A 19496-nucleotide genomic window follows, 5' to 3' on the forward strand; every position below is an offset into this window, starting at 1 on the left:
AAACACACCTGTGGGCGTATTATCAATGCGCCAATTAGTTACTTATACAAACAGTTTATAATGTCAGATTGTGTTGTGAATTTAGATTTACTGGATGGACCAAGCGTGGATGAATGGTGGAGAGAGTTGGACAAGAGAGAGGAAGAAGATAGAAAATATATAAATAAATAAAAGAAACACTGAAATTAATGAAAGAGAAAAGCAGAAAATATTCACATTTAAGAAGCTCCAATTAAATAATGTTGGGTTTTTTTCTTTACAGATGAAAATACAAAGCTAAGGCTAAAAAACCTAGAGCAATTGTGGTTTGTGTGCACGTTTTTGGTTTCTCATAGGCTACTTTTGGGTACAAATGTCCAATTTAAGACCAGTTAATTGAGGTTAGGATTAGGCAAGTAGTGGTGATGGTTAGGTTGAGGGTAAGCATCCAGTAAATGAATTGATGAGTCTATGTAATGTCCCCAAAAGTGACCATGATTTGATGTGTGTGAGTTAATAATTATCAACTTTATTTATACAGCACATTTCATACATAAAGTGTAACTCAAAGTGCTTTAAAGGAGAAAATAAAATCAAAGATACAGGTATTAAAATGTAGGGGGCAATTAAAAGATATGGTGATGAGCGTTAGGAGGCTGCTGACATTAATCTGACAGAGTTTGTGTCCCATTGGGTGAGGTTGCAGAGTCAGCACTGCATTTTTCATACCTCAACTAAAGGGGGTCTATGAGCCTACAAACCTCCCACTGTAGCTGGGATAGAATAAATCTTTCAAAGCACTTAATCACCAAAGATGTTAAGGCTTCAGGGCAAGGATGTTATTTAGATTGTGAATCCCTGTATCATGGTGACCTGAAACACCTGTTATGTAATCCAGAGGATGATAGTGCAGAGACACTGCCCACATTGCTATTGGACAGAAGCACATACGAAGCTTGTCTTGATTGGCCACACACAAAAAATGGAGGCCCAACATATTTCACATGGTGCGAGGGCCACAAACAACACAGACCTTTGCAGCAGAGATTTGGACTTGTCATAGCAGGCAGAGCACAGGTGTTACTAATATCATTAACAATGGCACTGTTGTATTCAGTTGTCACAGTAAGTCATGACAGTGTGACAGTGTAACAGTGAGCAATAGTACCAGCACAACACCTGGACCTGAAAGTGAAGCAGCTAAAAAGAATTCAGCCATAGTTGTTTTCATTATTTACACCTGTGCTTTTACTACTGTGACATATAAAAATATTCTCTGTGAAAAAGACCAAAAATACCTTTTCAAGGGGAGTAATCGCTGACAAATATGAATGCATGACTATGACCCCACGACCATAAGACATACTTGCTCTTTTTCCTTAAGAGATGTCGACCTGTGTTAAAGAGAGCAGCGGCAATCGGAGAAAACTAATTTTATAAGTTTATGATTATTTCATAAGTGATTGAATATGTGCTAATGGATTATTAGGATTCAGAAAATATTTAATTACATTCTCTGCATTAGATGTTCGTTTGTAAGCTGGTCAGGAGGTCTGAAGAAGGTTTTAGCGCCAAAATCTATGCGCCATTTGTTTCTACAATGGTGAAAGAGTTCACTATACCCTTCTTATACCTTCCAAAATGAACGTTATTCTCCCAATTTATGTCATTTTCGCTGGTGGGCCAGCAGTAGCAACTAACCTTTCCCCTCTATTACCAAAGCATCCACTGTAGGCCATTATAATTAGATTATAATAGTCATTACAACCACTCATTCTTCCAGGTAGGCTCTGGATTTCAATGTAATCTGGGATTTGGTGGCTCAGTGCTGAGTGGTGCAGAAACCCAGAAACTAGCCTGCTGTTATCTTCCATACAATATCATATTCTAGCTAGTGTGCCAGACCTGACAGTCTATAAGTGTGAAAACGATATATAAAGTGGGTAGTTATGTAATGTTACTGCAATGGTTAGCCACAACAGTGTGTGTTAGTGTGTGCCTCAAGGATTGCTGTCTTTGAAGTGAGAGAGCATTGCCGCTCATGAAATGTGTTATTTTCAAGAAACCAGAAAGTCTCATGGTTAAAATCTTCTTCAGACTCTTCAGGAAAATCTTTCAACCACTGTGGGAAAAGTTTGAAGCACCTTTGAACAAGGCATTGTCCAGTCTGCTTGAATGTATGAGATCAAATCCTCTTTGCAGCTTTAACTGCCAAATAAAAAGAAGATAGAATTGTGAAAACATGACAGAAACATGGTGTAAACAAAATGAAAATAGTTTTGTACAGTCAACAATATGGTTCTTATTCTATTATATAAATACCTCGCCTGAATTCTGTCAGTCACACACGCAAACACACCCTCCTCGTGGATGCTCGTGTCATGTGGTAAGCTCATCTCGTCAATCACCCCTTATTAATTGAGGATTACATTTATTCTCTATCCTGATAGGCACGCACTGCACGCTCTTCTCACAAAACTACAGGTTCTGTCAGTCGGCACTGTCAAAGGTAGCAAGGCAGGCTGATAGCTAGCTGTGTGCCACCAGCTGGAGTCAGAGGAGTTTCACCTTTTTGAATGTCATAAATCCATGGAGGCCTACTGTTCATCTGGCTGCTAACACGGGACAACAGGATTTGTGTGAAGAATACATTACAGCTTTGTCAGTCCAGTTTCATGAAGGTAAGACTATATTTTAACTTCTGTATGGCTGAATTTTGGTTAGAAGGAGGTGATAAACCATGTTTTCCTAAGAAAATGTGCTTCTTAGAAAGCATGGCTTGTATTGATCAGAGCTTTTGCCATTTTGCACTTGTATATTTGTTATGAGCCACAGTTTGGTTTGGTTTCAGTCTAAATATGGAGGCTTCACTTCACATATTATATGCCTTTAAAATGCCAAAACCTACTACTACCTACGACTACAAACACCTGACGAGATTTTATTTTACATAGTTTCCAAATGTTTCTATGATTTTAAGCTTTATTTTTACATTCCAGTACAAATAAATATATTAGTGTGCTCAGAGTTAGGTAAAGTACGTCTTTACACATCTTGTGGACAACTTTAATTAGGATATTAGTTTTCACTTTATGGTTTAAACTATTATGCTGTAACTCGAAATCTTTTTTAAATCTTTCTTTCCAAAGATGTTTCCTTGGTCCGCCGTGTTCACCCTTGAGCCCAAAGTGCCTGGCCACCGCACCCCCGAGGAGTTAGTCACCAATACTCTGATGCTGGAGCTGGGGGCCATGGTGAAGCGCACCGAACGCATCCGTCTGGAGCGGGCGACAGAGGGCCGCCGCCGCCGCCGCAGCTCATCCTCCGCGGCTGATTACAGCTGGCTGGCCAACGCACCGACCACACAGCCCTATCAGCTGACCCCCAATGACCTCCTGGAGCTGCAGGATCTCTGTGCCAAGGTCCCTCCTGCACAGTGCGGCCCTGTGATCGTCAGGTGAGAGAGAGAGAAAAAAAAGTCAGCAAGAAAGACTGAGACTGAATGTAGATTCAAGGTGGTAGCAAGAAAGAAGTATACCGGTGCAGAGACATGCAGTAAGATGTATGGACAAAGATTCACAGAAAGAGACAAAGCATGCAGAAACAGAATGAACAAAAAGTTAGGAGAATAGCACAGAGTTAAGTACTTACTAAACTAAAATATATGGTAATATAAAAAATATATTGTACAAATACCAGTAAATTCTGCATGTCCTGCATGATGAATACTTTTATGTTTAGTACTTTAAGTGCATATTGCTAATAATCCTATTGTACAAATAAACTATTTAATGTAGGAAGTATTACTTTATGAAGAAATTATTATACTGTGATATAGGTCATTTTACTCAAGTAAAGGATCTGATTACTTTAACCACTGAGATACAATTTCAGTATTTCAATCTAATCCCTGTCATTTGTGAGATATCATAAATGTGTCCTCTTAAGAGAATTTAGTAAGAGTAAGAATGAAGATTTGAGACCACCATCTTATTTGTCAAGTTGATGCCAATGATTACCCATGATCATAGACCTATTAAGTTCTGCTCAGAACGTGTTTACCTACATGTGCATAACAGAGGTCAGAGGTCACGACTGTGGTTCCTCAGCAGCACCAGCAATGTTCAACCTCTAACTTCTGCAGGCATGCTTAAAAAAAGATGTTTCTCTGTCTACAATTATTTAATGTTGCCTCATCCACCGTCCAGCATACTTAGGTATAATCACTGTTTGTATTGTAACAGGGGCGTAGCTAGGAATTACAGACCCCAAGATGCAATAGCACATTTATTGTTGTGGTTACATCTGTCTCTGTATTCCTTTCTGCTCTGATGACCTTGTTTGTTTTTTGTCTTATATATATATTCCAGATCACACAGTACCTAATCATCACAATTATTCCGTCCAATGCAGGTTTAGGCGCATGGTATCACAGATGGAGCCTGAGGTTCATGAGGTGCCCAGAGTGTTTCGCACAGTGCTGCACGACTGTGTGGACGAGGTTACTGGAAATGATGAGATGCAGCCGGACGACGTGGTAGAAAAGCAGCAGCGGAGCAAGAGCCTCTCCTTCATTACTTTCCGCTCCAAGTTCCGTTCAGGCCAGTTATTCAAGGGCAGCAACCTGAGTGGCTCCAGAGGGAACCTGCAGCAGAATCTGGATTGGTCCGACGAGGAGGGCGATGACGGAGAAAGGGAGGAAGAAGTAATTCAGGCCAGGGCGAGGAAGGGAAGGAGCAGGAGCATGCCAGACATCTCCCCTATGGAGCAAAGTTCCCAGCGGTGAGAGGAGGGAGGAAAGGAGAGAGAGGGGGGAGAGAAGATGCAGACTGGATGGTGGGAGGGAAGGGGGGCTCCTGTAGAGGAGGTCTGGTGGGGGGCATGAGGAATAGGGGAGGGTGAGGGTCACAAAATAGAGAGGGGCAGTATATTGTAAATATGGGAAGGAGACACAAAACGGTTGATGTTGAGGAAAGAGGGAAGATAGCATTCAAGGAAAAACAGGATAGATTTTCCTGTTTCCTGATCATTTGGCCTCTTTAAAAAGGAAGAGAAAAGCTGACAGCAAGGGCTCAAAAATGTTTTTTCACTTACAGAATACCAGTCAAATTGCTAATGAACTTTAAGTCTTTAGTCCATCCCAGAAGCAGCATTGTTTTGGTTTTAAGATGTCTGGATCAGAACTTGTAGTATTTTTTTTGTGCTGAACATGGATGTTTGAAGAGAATTGAGTACACAAGAAGGAAGCCAATTTGACTGTTAACTGTGTAATTGCATCTTGTGATGCTATTATGCCCAAATAGACTTTTTTACATAGCCTCACATTGTGAAAAAGATGTCTGTAATCAGCAGTTACATTTTTTGGAGCATCACAACCTCTACAAAATGACTAGTGTCACTACCAACATTTGATCCATTCAGTCTGAACACATTTCTAAAGTCTAGAAGAGCAGAACAAATTATTTTATCCATTCAAGTTAGCTGTCTCAGCCAGCAGAAGCCTCTAGTGAACAAGGACACATTAGAGCATTCACAGTATATTTAAAGTAGTGTCTTTTTTGGCTTCATGCGACACTGAGCAGCTTTCATAGGTATGAATGCCTCCGCCTCCGACTCTGTATCCAGTTCTCTATATACATCGGTACTGCTGATGGGTAAAAATAAAGACTCTAAAAACTAAAATCTGCTGCACAGGATTTTTCTGAGTAATATCTCTTGCATTGCTAACCTTCACATGCTTCAGGTATCCTTAAAAACAAAGACTAAACCTTAACTGTTCCTTTAAAAAATATGTTATGCCACAGACAGGATAAGCTGTCTTCCGTAGATGTTGGGGTCAGTTCAGGCCTCTCATCTGTATATTCAGCAGTCACAGTTTGGCTCTGGATCGCCAGCTCAGTTGCTCTCATAGTTTCCATCAAGCAAAGCAGGAGACGACTAGAATCACGTCTTAAAGGTTGTTTTTTTTTATTGTGCATGAAATGGATTTGCGGGGGAAAAACAATGTTGTCGTCATTACTGTATGAATAAAACAGCTTTTTTTCACTAAATATTTGTGATCCCATTTGTTTAAAAATATAACCACATTTGTCTGCATTGTTGCGCTTTGGTCCTTTTATATGGAGTGTTCAACTTTGTGACAGGTTTGAAGTCTCATTTATGACTTCATTACGACTGCCAGGTAAAACCGCACTTTATATTTAGCCCTATAGATGAATCCTTCAGGGCCCTTAACCAAGATGAATGCAAGGGGGGAAAAAAAGGAATACAAAGTTTAAACATACTGACTACATTGCACTAACCAGCCCTGCTTAACACCTCTCTATTAACCAACCTCACAGCCCAGCATGGCTAATTATATCACTGCCGACTAATCCTCTTATCCTAAGGAAATCTCAGCCACGAAAGCCAGCACCCCATTTTTGTTTTATTAATATGCACTTTCTTATCAATACATCATTATCACTATTTGCACTTTTTACATTGAAGTCAAGGCATTTGGCTAAAAAAAAAAAAATAGACAAGGGGGAAAAATAGGAAGAATGTTTTCTTTCTTCTCAAAAAGCTGTGGTCATTAAATAACATCCTGTACATCAGATAAAGAGGGAAGCAACTACAACAGTGACATCCAACCAGACACTTCCAGGGATTCTGGCTGATTTAAGTCACATGATCAGTGGGCCCTCACAACCAGTGTAAACCCCTTCATAAGCACTGATGTCAATCCTTGAACCTTTTCAGATGCTTGAATCGTCTCTCTACAGGTTAACACTTTTCCAACCTGAATCCTGGCTGGAAACCAAACAGTCCAAAAAGTTTCATTTATAACAGTGTTGTTACAACTTCACATTTCGTGCATCTCTTGCTGGATCATACCAGCAACATCCCATTCAGCCGGCTGCACCATCATCTTATGTCTTCAGGGCACAAAACTCTACACCTCGGAGAGTGTCTTCATACTGTGCCACAGTTCTTTAGTACCCATTTGGCAAATAAACTTGGAAAGCAAAAGAGAAACTAACTAGTAAAACAAAAACTAAAAATTTCACATCATAACTGAATGTTGGGATGTGAAAATGGTTGATAAACAAGTTACACAGTCATGCTCTTGAATACAAAGTAAGTTAAGATAAACTAAGAAGCAAAATAATCAGAGGATAATCTCCAGTTTTGTAGTTTGGCTGTGAAATAATAACAATGACTGACATGTTGGAACGGGGGTAAACAAAAACGTAAATCAAAATTAAAAAGACAGTTTGCAGAATCAAACCATTAAATTATAGCCATTTTGATTAAATGTTTATGTATAATTGGTCAAAGTACAATACAGAGCAGTATTCTGCTCATTCTATACAAAGAGGGGATTTTAGATCATTTATACTTTTTATTTGGACAAAGTTCAACATCTTCATTCTCCACTGCATATTGTTGAATTAAGATCGAGAGTCTGTGGCTTGAGAATAACCGACAGTCTGTATTTTTCCCAATGGATCTCAAGCCTCCATTAAACCGTCACTGATAGAGAAGTCTGTCCTTCAACAACGATGTCTCGCCGCGTCGTCTCAGTCCAGCTTTAGTTTTACAACCCTCCACTCCATGTGCCCCCCCTCTTCAGTTGCTCCTCTTTTGTTTAGGCAAAGAAGACGACGAAGACGATGAAGAAAACAATGAGGACGAGAAAGATCTTGATCATCAGCCAACGGTTGGAGGAGACTGACTGGAAGTATTTCAGGATCTCAGTGTGAGCTCCCTCCACGTTCAGCTGTGTGTCTTCCACGTTTGCATCAATCCTGCGAGAGGAGCGTGACAGGTTGAGCGATCACTGAGACAGATGCTTATTACATTAAAACTCAACTGTTTTTCAAACCAGTCAGTTCAGGACATGTGTGTCAAGTTCAAAATGAGTACATTTAAAATCTGTTTGCATATATTTTGTAAACAAATTATTCATTATTATTGGCTCAGCATAATCATATCCTGACATTTCACATACCTCATATCTGAGGTATGTGTATTTAAAAGCTAATAAATGCGGCTACTGAAGCTTTATTTCCCAAATATAAAAAGTTATATGCAGTTAAACAAACGTTGCTTTGATTATGAGTTATTTTGTCTGCTTTTCCCCATATTGTGACTGAAATCTGAAACTTTCCTTATCTAAATCATAATGATTTCAACCATATTGCCCAATCCTGGTTAAATGTTTCCATGAAATGAGCAGAAATAATTAAATGTTAAAATTCTAATCATGTAAGATACTCTTATATCAAATATTAGTGGCACCATTTCCCATTTTAATTTCCATTCCACTATTTCCTTTCTGGAAGACCTTTCTCTCCAAAATCCTCCATATATATTTTGTATCTATATCTTCTATATCTTACCTTTGGATGGTCTCCTCCTGCTCCTTGACCATGTGTGCCAGCTGCTGGAATATTGAGCCCAGTTCAACAATGGTGCTCTCAATGTTCTGCATGGTGTCTGCGCGGCTCTGGATGTATGAATCCTGTAATGAAACAGGCAGGAAAATTTTAAAAAAGGGCATTTAAGAGCAGAAAAATATGCACAGTTTATATATTTGGTCAAATTTTCCAAATATTTAAGTCTGGTAGATACATTTCTGTCTTATATTAGTAAAGCTTAAAAACACTGCCCATAAATTGACTTTAAAATCAATTTACATTATTTATCAACTATTACAGATTATTACACAATGTGTTCCGTTATCTGACTTTAACAGAAATACACCAACAGTCTACCTGCTCGTCAATAAGTTGGAGTTGCAGAGGATTGCTCTGAGAGTCCATGTCGATGGCCACATCCCCCAAACTCCTGGACTCATCCTGCATCAACACCGAGCTCTCTGAAGGGAGACAACAAGCAAAACACGTATCCATGTTCAACCAGCTCATGTAGAAATCCTCAATGGTAGAGGCCAAAAGCAGAAAGAACAGCGGGCACATTACAGTAGCTAGTTATACCCGCTGGGAGAGTCAAACGTTCCAGGGAAATACCTTTTAAATTTGAGGTTGTATAGCCCTGGTAGTCATTGCGCGGGTCGCGACCTGCATGCGGCTCCTGGGCCCCTTTTTTGCGGCTCCCTAAAATATTTTTTGATTTTTGCATTACAGAGGACCAAATACAGTAATATTCATTCACATGGCTTTCGAGCAGTTCCTTATTACAACAGCTACGGTTTCGTACACTGGCAGTCAAATGTTTCTGTGCATGCAGCAGCATTTGTAGCTAAACTTGAAGCAATGTGCTCATTTTAATACACTAAAATTAGAAAATATAAAACGTAGAACTTTCAAAACATGACAATTATAATCATTCGTTTGTCTTTGTCATTAACAGATAATTGACAAATGTTTGTTCTTAAGATCTTAACTTTTCTCTCCAACAACTAATTTCTGGGACGCACTGACCATAATGAGATGATTATTACATTATTAAAAGCAGATGCACCACACAGATTATTAAGCCAAGGCAGTTCTGGCATCAATTATCAATAAAAATCAATCTGTAAAACAAGAGCCTAGCTATAATGATCATAATCAAACTACTTTTATGAATGAGCTTGCTTAAAATAATATTATAGAAACACTTGTTATTAATCTCAATTTGATACATATATAATTTAATTTTTGGATATTTAAAGTGAGCACACTGTTTAAGTTTTGAGCTATAGAGCTGAAATAGAAGCTGTCCATAAACATTTTACTGACAGTGTAAATGTCTGCACAGGAAGCGTTTGAGCCTCCAGTACTCATTAGAGGGTCTCTGGTAAGTAGCCTTTTTAGCAAAACATTCAGCTATACGTTTAGCAAAATGGTGAACTGAGCAGGAGCCACACATGTCGAATATCCCCTCAAAGCAAAAACAAAGAACTAATAAAGGCGTGTTCACTCTATTACACTTCTCAAAGTGTTGGCACAGTTTTCCTGTAAGACGAAGAGCAGGAAATATTTTAGGTAATGATTGATTTTCAGAAATGGGAAACAATACCATCTTTAGAGGAACACATATGATCAGGGCTTGTTTTTGTGAGGGTTCGATATTTTTCACCGCGCAAGGTTAAAATAATTAAAACAACCAGAATGACAACAGGTCAAACGCAAAAAATGTGGTGGAGGCAAAACTTTCCCACAAAAAAAATATCAGCATAGAGTGAACACGCCCTTACGAAGCTTCAATAGCATGCTGCGATTACCTGTCAGTGCCATATATCTAATGTGAGACCCTTGTAATAATCCTGAGAAATGGTGCACAAGTACAAGCCTGCAGCTGAGATAGTAATAGACTTACTGAAGTTGTTGGCCATCAGAGGAGAGGCGGACACGGGAGGCTGGGAGAATTGCTCTCTCCTACTGCGCTGCTGCTTCAGGTTCTGCATGAGGCAAACGATGGTGGTAAACATGACTGAAGAAATCTGCATTTTTCTATTTTCTGCCTTTGAATGATTACATATTTATAAACACGTCTCACCTCTGTTCTGACTTCAAGGACTGATTTGAAGTCATTGGACATTGAAGCCAGTTTAGACTGTGGAAAGAGAAAGGAAAAGTGAAGGTAAACAAAGTGCAGCTCAGTCCAGCTGTGCGCTCCACGGCACGACTCTACAAACATTTCCTGATGCAATAACTTCTAAATATGACATGTAAAACAATTTCATTTGTTATAAAAACAACATTATTTCTTCCACATTACGATCATTGCACAGAATCACAACTTGGACATGTTTCAAAAGAAATACTGTTATATTTCTTCCTCTTATAAATGGAAGAAAGTCAAAAATAATTACATGCTGAAAATAAAGACTTGTAAAACATCTTAGTTAACAGGGGACCAATTATAGTTTTACTGTTATTTATATACTGTACTGTATGTAGGTATACTGTATGTATGTATGTATGTATGTATGTATGTATGTATGTATATATTGAACAAAAAAACAAAATGTAAATTATAATTCTGTGACTAGAAGCATTGTATGTTCTTTTTCAATAAAAATATTTGGGGAAAAAAACATGGTAAACTTGTATGCTTCATTTTTCTATCTCTCTGACGATAAAGAACCAGTATAAGATAACGTTTTATAATTGTTAATGATGCAGAGCTACCCAACTGGAGCCGCACAATAAAAATATAGAGCTGGAAATTAGCATAATCGGTCCTGTTGTTTCTTTTGGCATCATTTTAATAAATTCAAATCACAAAAAACACTGTCCATAAAACCAAAGTTTAGCAGGATGTAACTGGCCCCATATACTCAGACACAGTGCATAATATACATATATACTGTATAATGTGTATAAGACTGTACCTGTAAAGACACCACTATAGTGTTAGAGTGGGTTTGAATATGTCGGCCACCCGGAGCTCCACGGGACCTCACCAAGTCTTGCAGCTGTGCTATCTGTTTGTTTAGGCTGTTGATGTCCTACACACCCACACACAGGAGAGGTACAAAACATTCACTCATAAATCATATACATCCTCAAAACTACATAGCATGGGATGTTAAAAATTCAACTCACTTGTTTGATGATGTACGTTAGCTCCTCAATCTCCACTGCCTTGTCGTCAAATAGAGATTTTCTTTTTGCCACTGAAACATCAAAACAGCAGCATGTTGAATCGGCACATTGGCAAAAAACCAGAAACAAACACACACAGATCTTAACAACTGATCAAAATACTCTAGAATCATATTTAAGGAACACTTACAGATAGTGAGCTTTTCCAATTTGGCAAACGTATTGCTCAAGTCTTTCCCAATTCTCCTGCAAGAAAAACAAACAAAAATATAAATTTCTTTGTCTTACACATATAAAAAGAGTATAGCAATTTTTGTGGAAATAGGTTTATATGCATATATATTACTATTATAGAGAGTTATATAAGGAGAGTTGTGTTAAATTTATTTACGTACTTGAGTCATACACTAAATTCTCATGTAAAAATGAATGTCAATCATCTCATTGAACTTACAGAGAAACAATCTAAATATTTCCAACTACGCTGCCCTATTGCAATAAAGCTGTATTTCACATGCAATAAGGACAAGGAAGATGGTAATGAATGAAAACAAACAATGCAACACCCAATAGCCACATAAAAGAAGAAGTGTATTCAGCAAATACCTATGAGCTGTTTAAACATATAAAACAGACTACAAGGAACTTACTTGGCCATAACTGTGAAGTCACTGCGCTGCCTGAGAGCGCTGTGAGTCGGTTTACTGGGCTGGACTCCATTCTGAAAGGGAAGGAAGAAAGTGAAGAATAAAAGTAGGAAGAAGAATCTGAAAATGAAACACTGAGAGGGAACTGAAGATATGACAACAGTGCTCCTGAACATTAATTCAGAATTAATTAGTGAAGTTATAGATTATCAATTGACTTCAATCTTGGATCCCATACATTTATTATGAGTGGCCAAACACTGGAGATACTGTTTCTAAATCACCTCTACAATCCTTGGCATGTCTGTGCTCTCACTCATTAGCTGACACACACATAAGACCAGTGCTGATAAAGTTTGCGATTAACAAATACCAGATGATACTCTATAAAGGCCAAACCATTTTAACCGGTTCTACTTGTGACATGGGGCCATATCTCTGCAATAGATTTACAATTCAAGAGGAATCTGAACAAAGCTGAAGGAAATTAATATATGTTTTAACTTTTACCCAGAGTGTGAAAATGAAAGTAGGCTAAAGGCCAGGCTCACAAGTCTGTCTTAAAAAATAGTCAGGTACTGAAATGAACATTCATACAGGTTTTTCTTGTTGTAATCATTATTCCTGTTCATACTGACCATTAGAAGATCCCTTCATAATCCACTGACAATGTAAGTGCTAGGGACCAAAATCCACAAGCCTCTTTCTGTGCAAAAATGTCTTTTGAAAACGGTGGGGTGAGTTACAACAAGGAAAACTTCTTTCAGTGTTCATATGAACACCTGACTGTTGCTTAAAGACACACTTGAAATATGATTTTAACTGGAGGGACAACGTTATTAATGTGTCGGTATGTCATGTAGAGGTGTACTAACATACCTGTCTGCCCTGGAGAGACTTGCAGGCTGACTGGAACTCTAGGGTCCGGTCTCGGCACGTCATCCTGTTGCTGGTTAACGCTCACCAGCCGGCCTGAGACAAGAAACCACCTGTGACTGCCTGGTCCTCCTCCTCCTGCGGGTCTGTGTGGATGGATTAACAGTTGGACCTCCTCGGTGTGCTGATAAACTCACATCCAAGGTGGTGTATCCTTCATGGACATATGTACATACATGTCTGTAGTGACAGAAGGAAGACATGAAGAAAGGCCTATATTTAACTAACTAATACCATACTGTTTTACTTCCAACATGTCTCATCTGTGTTATAACTAGTGTTGTTTTTATATTGATGACAATGATTGTATTTTAATGGTCTGTTTTTGTTGTTGTTATTGTAGTACTTTAATGTCTTAACCATGTAAAGAACTTTGTAACTGGTTGAAAAGTTTTTCATTATTATCATTATTATTTTTTTCTATTTATGAGTAGTATTACAACCTGAAATTAGGATTAAAAACACAGTTTGGTCCAGCTGGCAGTGATCAGTCAGGCGGTACAGTTAGCTAACAGCTCGGTTAACATCACAACAACACGGTAATAAATAGTTATACAGCTACCACACATGACCTTACACGCTTCAGGTGAGCTGATTATAAGCTTCATTGGGTAACTACGTTTATTTATCGTCTTCACCGGGCTGTCTATGTAAAGGCCGCCCGTCACGACACAGCTGATCACGGCCTGACCGGCTAGCCACCGGCTAACATCAGCTAACCGGGCTTTCTATACGGTTTCTCCAGTTTTACCGTCGTTAAAATTCGACAAAAGCTAACCCTCTCACGTTCAGTCGTATTTAAATGACACAAAAGCGATCGGTTCCAACTTACTTGAGTCGATATTACACCATTTTTCGGGGAGACCCTCGATGTTTCTGGCAGAAACTAATCAAGCCAGGAGTTAAAAGTTCCGATCCGGGTCATTTCCGGCATTTACGTCACTGCCACGTCTACTTTAAAGAGGTTTCGAATCCCTGCAGCGTCACTACGTCACCAGCAGGGGACAGCGCGGCGTCACTGCTCAGTGTTTACAGGAGAGGGCCATATAGTGGTGCAGCCACAGTGATCATGGTCAGTTTCATTATTGTCGTGTAGATAGATAGATAGATAGATAGATTGATAGACTCATTCAAATATAAGAAATATAAAATAAATAGGAAAATACAATGGAAACCACAGATATAACCTTAACTATAATATACAACTAAGTATACACTGTTAATGACGTCAATGTGCTATAATTATACAATTAATATACAGGTATATACTACAATCAGAATTAGATTTATTCACCAAATTACAAGTATAAGGAAATCAGTGTGGTCGAGATGGCAACAAAAAAGATAAACACTAAAGATGAACACATAAATATAAATTTGAGTGTAAATAAACTATGTGTGTGTATTTATGGGGATGGGATTCAATCGATCGATGTATAGAAATGCACCAGAAACCACAGTAATACAGTTCAGTTTCTTGATGTTATTTTTATTTGACATTATCTGAAGGACTACACAATGAAATCTAAGACATCTTTCCATTTTGGTCTTCAAAGAGAGTAAAGATTAGAACCGCAGTGATTAGCTGATTAATTGATTAGTTGTCAACTGTAAAATTGAATCCCCAGCTATATAGGTGACATCATAGTACTACCAAACCAATGCAAAAAATACATAAATTATCATTATCATTAAATCACTCTATGTCAAACAGCAAAAAATACATGATACGATTAAACATGAGGTATAAATTGAATGACAAAAATCAATTTTGAAGTTTCCCCTAAGTGACAATTTGGCCTCCTTTTTAAAGTTGTGGTGGTTGCCAGTTTTTTAAATGCAAAGGTGCATTATTCGAAGAGGGCAAGTGTGAGTAACGACTGGACCCCAATTAATCCTCCAGTTCCTCCTGTCCTCTATGCAACTACCACCTGGGCTCAGATCTGCATGCTGTAATTTGATTAAACACATCATTCAGGAATATACAACACATGATCACAAAACTGAGATAATGAACGTCTCAAAATTACAGTTTTTATACAGAAATACATTTTTTGTATAAACTATAATGAAATAATTAGGTATTTTAAATACTGGAGCTTTGGGGGAGAATTTGGAGCTATGGGGCCTGGTGGTGGTGGTTACCCGCCTTGCCTGTTTTTATTCATACAGCCTAATGTAACAAATCACAATACTTTTCAATCTGTACAGCGTAAAACACACAACATCCTCTATCCTTAGACCCTCAGTTTGAATAAGGAATCTGACCCCAAATATACAATTATTAGTTGGTAACGAAGCCTTGCTAGCACCACAAAACCTACTGTAAAAGGACCCATAGTGACATGAATCATCAGCTGGCAACATTAGAGCATGCACCTTGTCTCTATAGCTACATTCTACAGATGAGTAGAAAATTAAAGGAAAAACCAACAAAAAAGTGTCTAATAGCTTCAGTGTACTGTGGCATTGATTCTACAGTCTCTGAACTCTACTGAAGGGATGAACACCATTCATCAAAGATATCTCCTCATTTGGTGTTTTGATGATGGTGATGGAGAGCACTGTCTAACATGTTCAATTGTGTAGATATCTGGTGACTGTGAAGGACACAGCATATGATTCACATAATTTTCAAACTCATCAAACCATTCAGTGCCCCCATCCTAGAGGATACCACTCCCATCACGATAGAAATGCTACATTACAGGATAAAAGTGATCACTCAGAACTACTTTGTATTGATTTGCAGAGACTCTTCCCTCTAAGGAGACAGGTGGACCCAAATCATGCCAGTAAAATGCCCCCCACAGCATAACAGAGCCACTGGTTCAAAGTCACTGGGTCAAACATTCAGACTTTGTTATCAACAAAGGGACATAATGCAATCAGAAGCATAAAAAGAGTTTCAACTGGATCAGTGCTTTTGAAAGCAACATGTAATTTTTGTTATATTTAGTCATGTCTCTTATAATTTGTTTTGTCTTTGTTCCTTTATTGGCCTCCTGTTGAGGTCTCACCTTGTCATGTCTTGTATGTCCTGTCAATCACTTATTTTGCACTTTCAATAAACAAAAAGTTTTGAAAAGTAAGAGCAAAGGAAGTATGAGCAGGCACACAGACAGAGGTGTGTGATTGGCTGCTGCCTCAGGTGATTCAACCTGCAGGTATGGTATGGATCGCAAGATAACGAGCAGCAGGCTCTCTGATCTCCTCTCACTTCTACTGGTACCCGCATCCTCCGGCTGACATGAGCAAGCACGCCCAGACCACAACTATGCCCTCACCTATTACCTCCTAGACCACCAACCACAACTCATCTACGCTCCCCTTCACCTCTATACCTCACTTTAATCCACCACAATCACCTCCCCCGCTGCTCTCACAATGTAGTTGATGTTTCAACCTGTTTCGGTGAACAAAATGACCCCATCAGAGCAGAATAGTTTTTCCTTCAACATCTTTCTCCTTTTTTCTTCAGTGCATTACATTCAATTGTTAAACATCTCTAATGTTATATGTTTTCAGTCATATAGTGTATGTTATGTATGTTATTTATAAAGGACAATACAAACAATATAAATTAATAAACATTGAGTAGTATTAGTGTTCTGGTTATGATCAGGTGTTCAAGACACAACTGGGCACATATGATCAGAAACCTGGATACTGTTTGAATCAACTAAACAGGGATACAAACAACCAGGTTTCTCATGTTCCATCTAAACATCATATCCAGAATATGTGCATTTAAAAGCACTCTCTGACATTTTAACAACATCAGTGGAAATGTGGCAGGGTTAGCACAACATTTAATTTGTACCTGTAGACCGGACAAATGGACATAAAACATGTCATACATAGCAGTGTTGCAACCAAAATAACATATCACAGAAAAAGTTGAGTGTTCATGTTTGTTGTATTTATATAGGACAATACAGTCGTCTCTGACAATCCTCATTCTCCTAGAGGAACTGTCCATAAGTTTATCAGCTTAAAGGAGGAGGTGTAGTACAGATCCATCTATATAACGAATGATGTGACAGAAGCGATTATAACAGGATTTATTACAGATTATTTGTTCATAAAGTGAGTGTATTGGCTTTAATGTGGAAATGTGTCAAAATGTGGAACAGTTTACTTAGACTTACTTTCCCTACATTCAGAATGATTATACTTTACACAATACTCCACTTGGTGGTGATGCAAATAAAGTAAAACATTTTAATTTGGATACATTTTTACTGAAAATACTTGAGACTTGTGACGAATATCTCAACCTGTTGAATTAGCAGATATTGTTTCTCATGTGTGAACCGTGAATCGTTTATCTTTATGTCCTTTAGTGGACTGAGACAGACGAGTCTCATGTTGCTGTTGGTGATAACACTGTTTGTTTGTTCTGTTTATTAAAAAAAAAGTTCTTTGTGTCCACAAGAGATGTTAAATAACTTTCACTTTCCTGTTAGTTTAACAAAAACCAGCAAACTGACATAAAGCTTCTTTACACTGCACATATTGAGCTCAATGTCTCTCTCTGTGTCTTTTATCCTTGTCTCTCTCTCTCACACACACACACAGGAGAGCTGATACCATCTAACAACACACACTCGTGGGACAGATAGCGTCCAGTACCTGCTTCAACACAGCTGCTGCTACAAAAGCAGGGAGGAAACCATGGCTGGAGTATTAGAAAAACATGACTCCAAATGCAGAGAAAGCAAGGTGGAAAAATACAGGAAGTCCTGATACAAGTGCAGAGAATGAAAAAGACAGAGGGAGATGGATGACAAAGCGACGCCTGCAGATGACTGGAGTGAGAGTGACGTGAGCTACCGAGTGAAAATACGTATTTATAAAAGGTCAAATTCGTGCTTTAACTGCACAAGAACAGACAGAGAAATAGTCAAAGAGACAGATGAAGGCATTAGCAGCCACAGTGTTGCTGCCTCTCCGTAATGACACATTTTCAAGTGTCTCTGACGATTTATTCAAAGTGCAATATAAGCACAGATTTTGGAGTAAAAATATATTTTCTGTATCATGATGCATGAGTCACTCTGTCCTTTTCTCTTTCTCTTTCTCTCTCTCCCTCTGTCTCCCTAATCTGGCAGCTATATTTAGTACTGGCATGATGCCCTTCCAGACAGATAGGTTGGCAGCAGCATTTATGCTCGTCTTCTCTTTGTATGTACCCTCCTTTCTTCTCCTCTCCTCTCCTTCCCTATCATCTCTTTATATTTCCTATTCTTTCTTCTTTCCTTTTTTCTCCTCTCCTCTTTTTATTTCCTCTGCTTTATTCTCTTCTCCTTTCCTCTCCTCTCCATAGCCTCTCCTCTCCTCTCCTCTCCTCTCTTTCTCTAAAATCCAGCTCCATCACTTATAGTCAGGCTAGTAAACACGCTATCATTCATCGTCAATAAGGCTGTCATTGACACAATTACTCAGCCTTTGGCCTAAAGTCTGCTCTGTGATGTAAGAACACAAATGTGAGGCCTGACCATCATATTGCACAAAACTTTCATCATCATCACAGTCACCATAAGCATCATCAGCATCATCAGCATCATCACCATTGATGTCAGAGGAGGCAAAAGCACAGCACTCAGCAACACCAGGCAGAACAGAAAGCCATGTCTGTCTTCCCCTCTCTCTCTCTCTCTCTCTCTCACGCAGAGTAGCAGTATACATAAACAGACTTCACAGTGTACACATTGGTGGAAGAACTACATTAGTAAAATATAACACAATGCAGAAGTTACAAGTGAAAGCCATGCATTCAAAATGTTACTCCAAGTGCATAATGTAATCAGGGAAATGTGAATATCAAAGGTAAAGTATTTTTTATGCAGCAGTGTGCCCTCTGTCTGTAATATATTGTAAATGACTGAATGATGATTAGTGGTCCACTAACATGAGAGCGCTGGAGCTCATTTTAACAGCTTTAAATACTTGTCAGTAGTTCAATCTATAACAATGCATCATATTTTGTTTTTGAGAGAGAGCTCACTACTATATGAAATTAGAAATTGAAAATAAATGTAGAGCAGAGGTTCAAATTAGCAGAGAACCCCCCCCCCTCTTCCAAAAAAACCCAAGAAAGAAACAAATAATCACAAGCATCTCTAATTGAATATAATTGTTTTACAGTAACGTTATAATTGGTCCCTTGTTTACTCTATAAAACTGTTAAATTATTACAATTGCACTTTACTATTTTATAAAAAGGCATTATATGTTATGAACTGTTCAAGCTTAATCTCTTTAATAACTAATCGCTGCAGCAGTGAAATAGTATACATTACACTAACATGGAGTTAAAGTATAAAAGTGGCATAGTACCTAAAAGTTGTACATCAGTGCAGTACTTGATTAAATGTATTTAGTTTTGTTC

At 38.4% G+C, this 19496-nt stretch overlaps 2 protein-coding genes across 4 annotated transcripts; one reads left to right on the plus strand and one right to left on the minus strand.

Annotated features, from left to right (window-relative positions):
- Nucleotides 1-3128: 3128 nt before the first annotated feature.
- zgc:162144 (RD3 domain-containing protein) lies at nucleotides 3129-4765 on the plus strand. The gene is made up of 2 exons (XM_053323642.1): nucleotides 3129-3436; nucleotides 4393-4765. Exons 1-2 carry the CDS (start codon nucleotides 3129-3131, stop codon nucleotides 4763-4765), a joined length of 681 nt encoding a protein of 226 aa, XP_053179617.1.
- A 1625-nt stretch (nucleotides 4766-6390) lies between these two features.
- On the minus strand, nucleotides 6391-14032 carry stx5a (syntaxin 5A). Of its 3 annotated transcripts, none has more exons than XM_053323924.1 (12): nucleotides 13935-14032; nucleotides 13046-13282; nucleotides 12170-12240; nucleotides 11710-11765; nucleotides 11520-11590; nucleotides 11306-11422; nucleotides 10468-10524; nucleotides 10288-10369; nucleotides 8994-9080; nucleotides 8739-8842; nucleotides 8364-8485; nucleotides 6391-7769 (listed from the first exon to the last, which is right to left on the minus strand). In XM_053323924.1, the coding sequence occupies exons 2-12, from the start codon at nucleotides 13106-13108 to the stop codon at nucleotides 7610-7612; spliced, it is 990 nt and encodes a 329-aa protein (XP_053179899.1). In that variant the 5' UTR covers nucleotides 13109-13282; nucleotides 13935-14032; the 3' UTR covers nucleotides 6391-7609. The 3 variants fall into 3 exon arrangements, with proteins under 3 accessions (XP_053179899.1, XP_053179898.1, XP_053179900.1); XM_053323923.1 differs by having other exon boundaries at nucleotides 13046-13256; nucleotides 13935-14015; XM_053323925.1 differs by lacking the exon at nucleotides 8994-9080 and having other exon boundaries at nucleotides 13046-13256; nucleotides 13935-14015.
- Nucleotides 14033-19496: the final 5464 nt, after the last annotated feature.

Source organism: Scomber japonicus, chromosome 8 (genome assembly GCF_027409825.1).
Source record: "Scomber japonicus isolate fScoJap1 chromosome 8, fScoJap1.pri, whole genome shotgun sequence".
Lineage (NCBI taxonomy): Eukaryota > Metazoa > Chordata > Actinopteri > Scombriformes > Scombridae > Scomber > Scomber japonicus.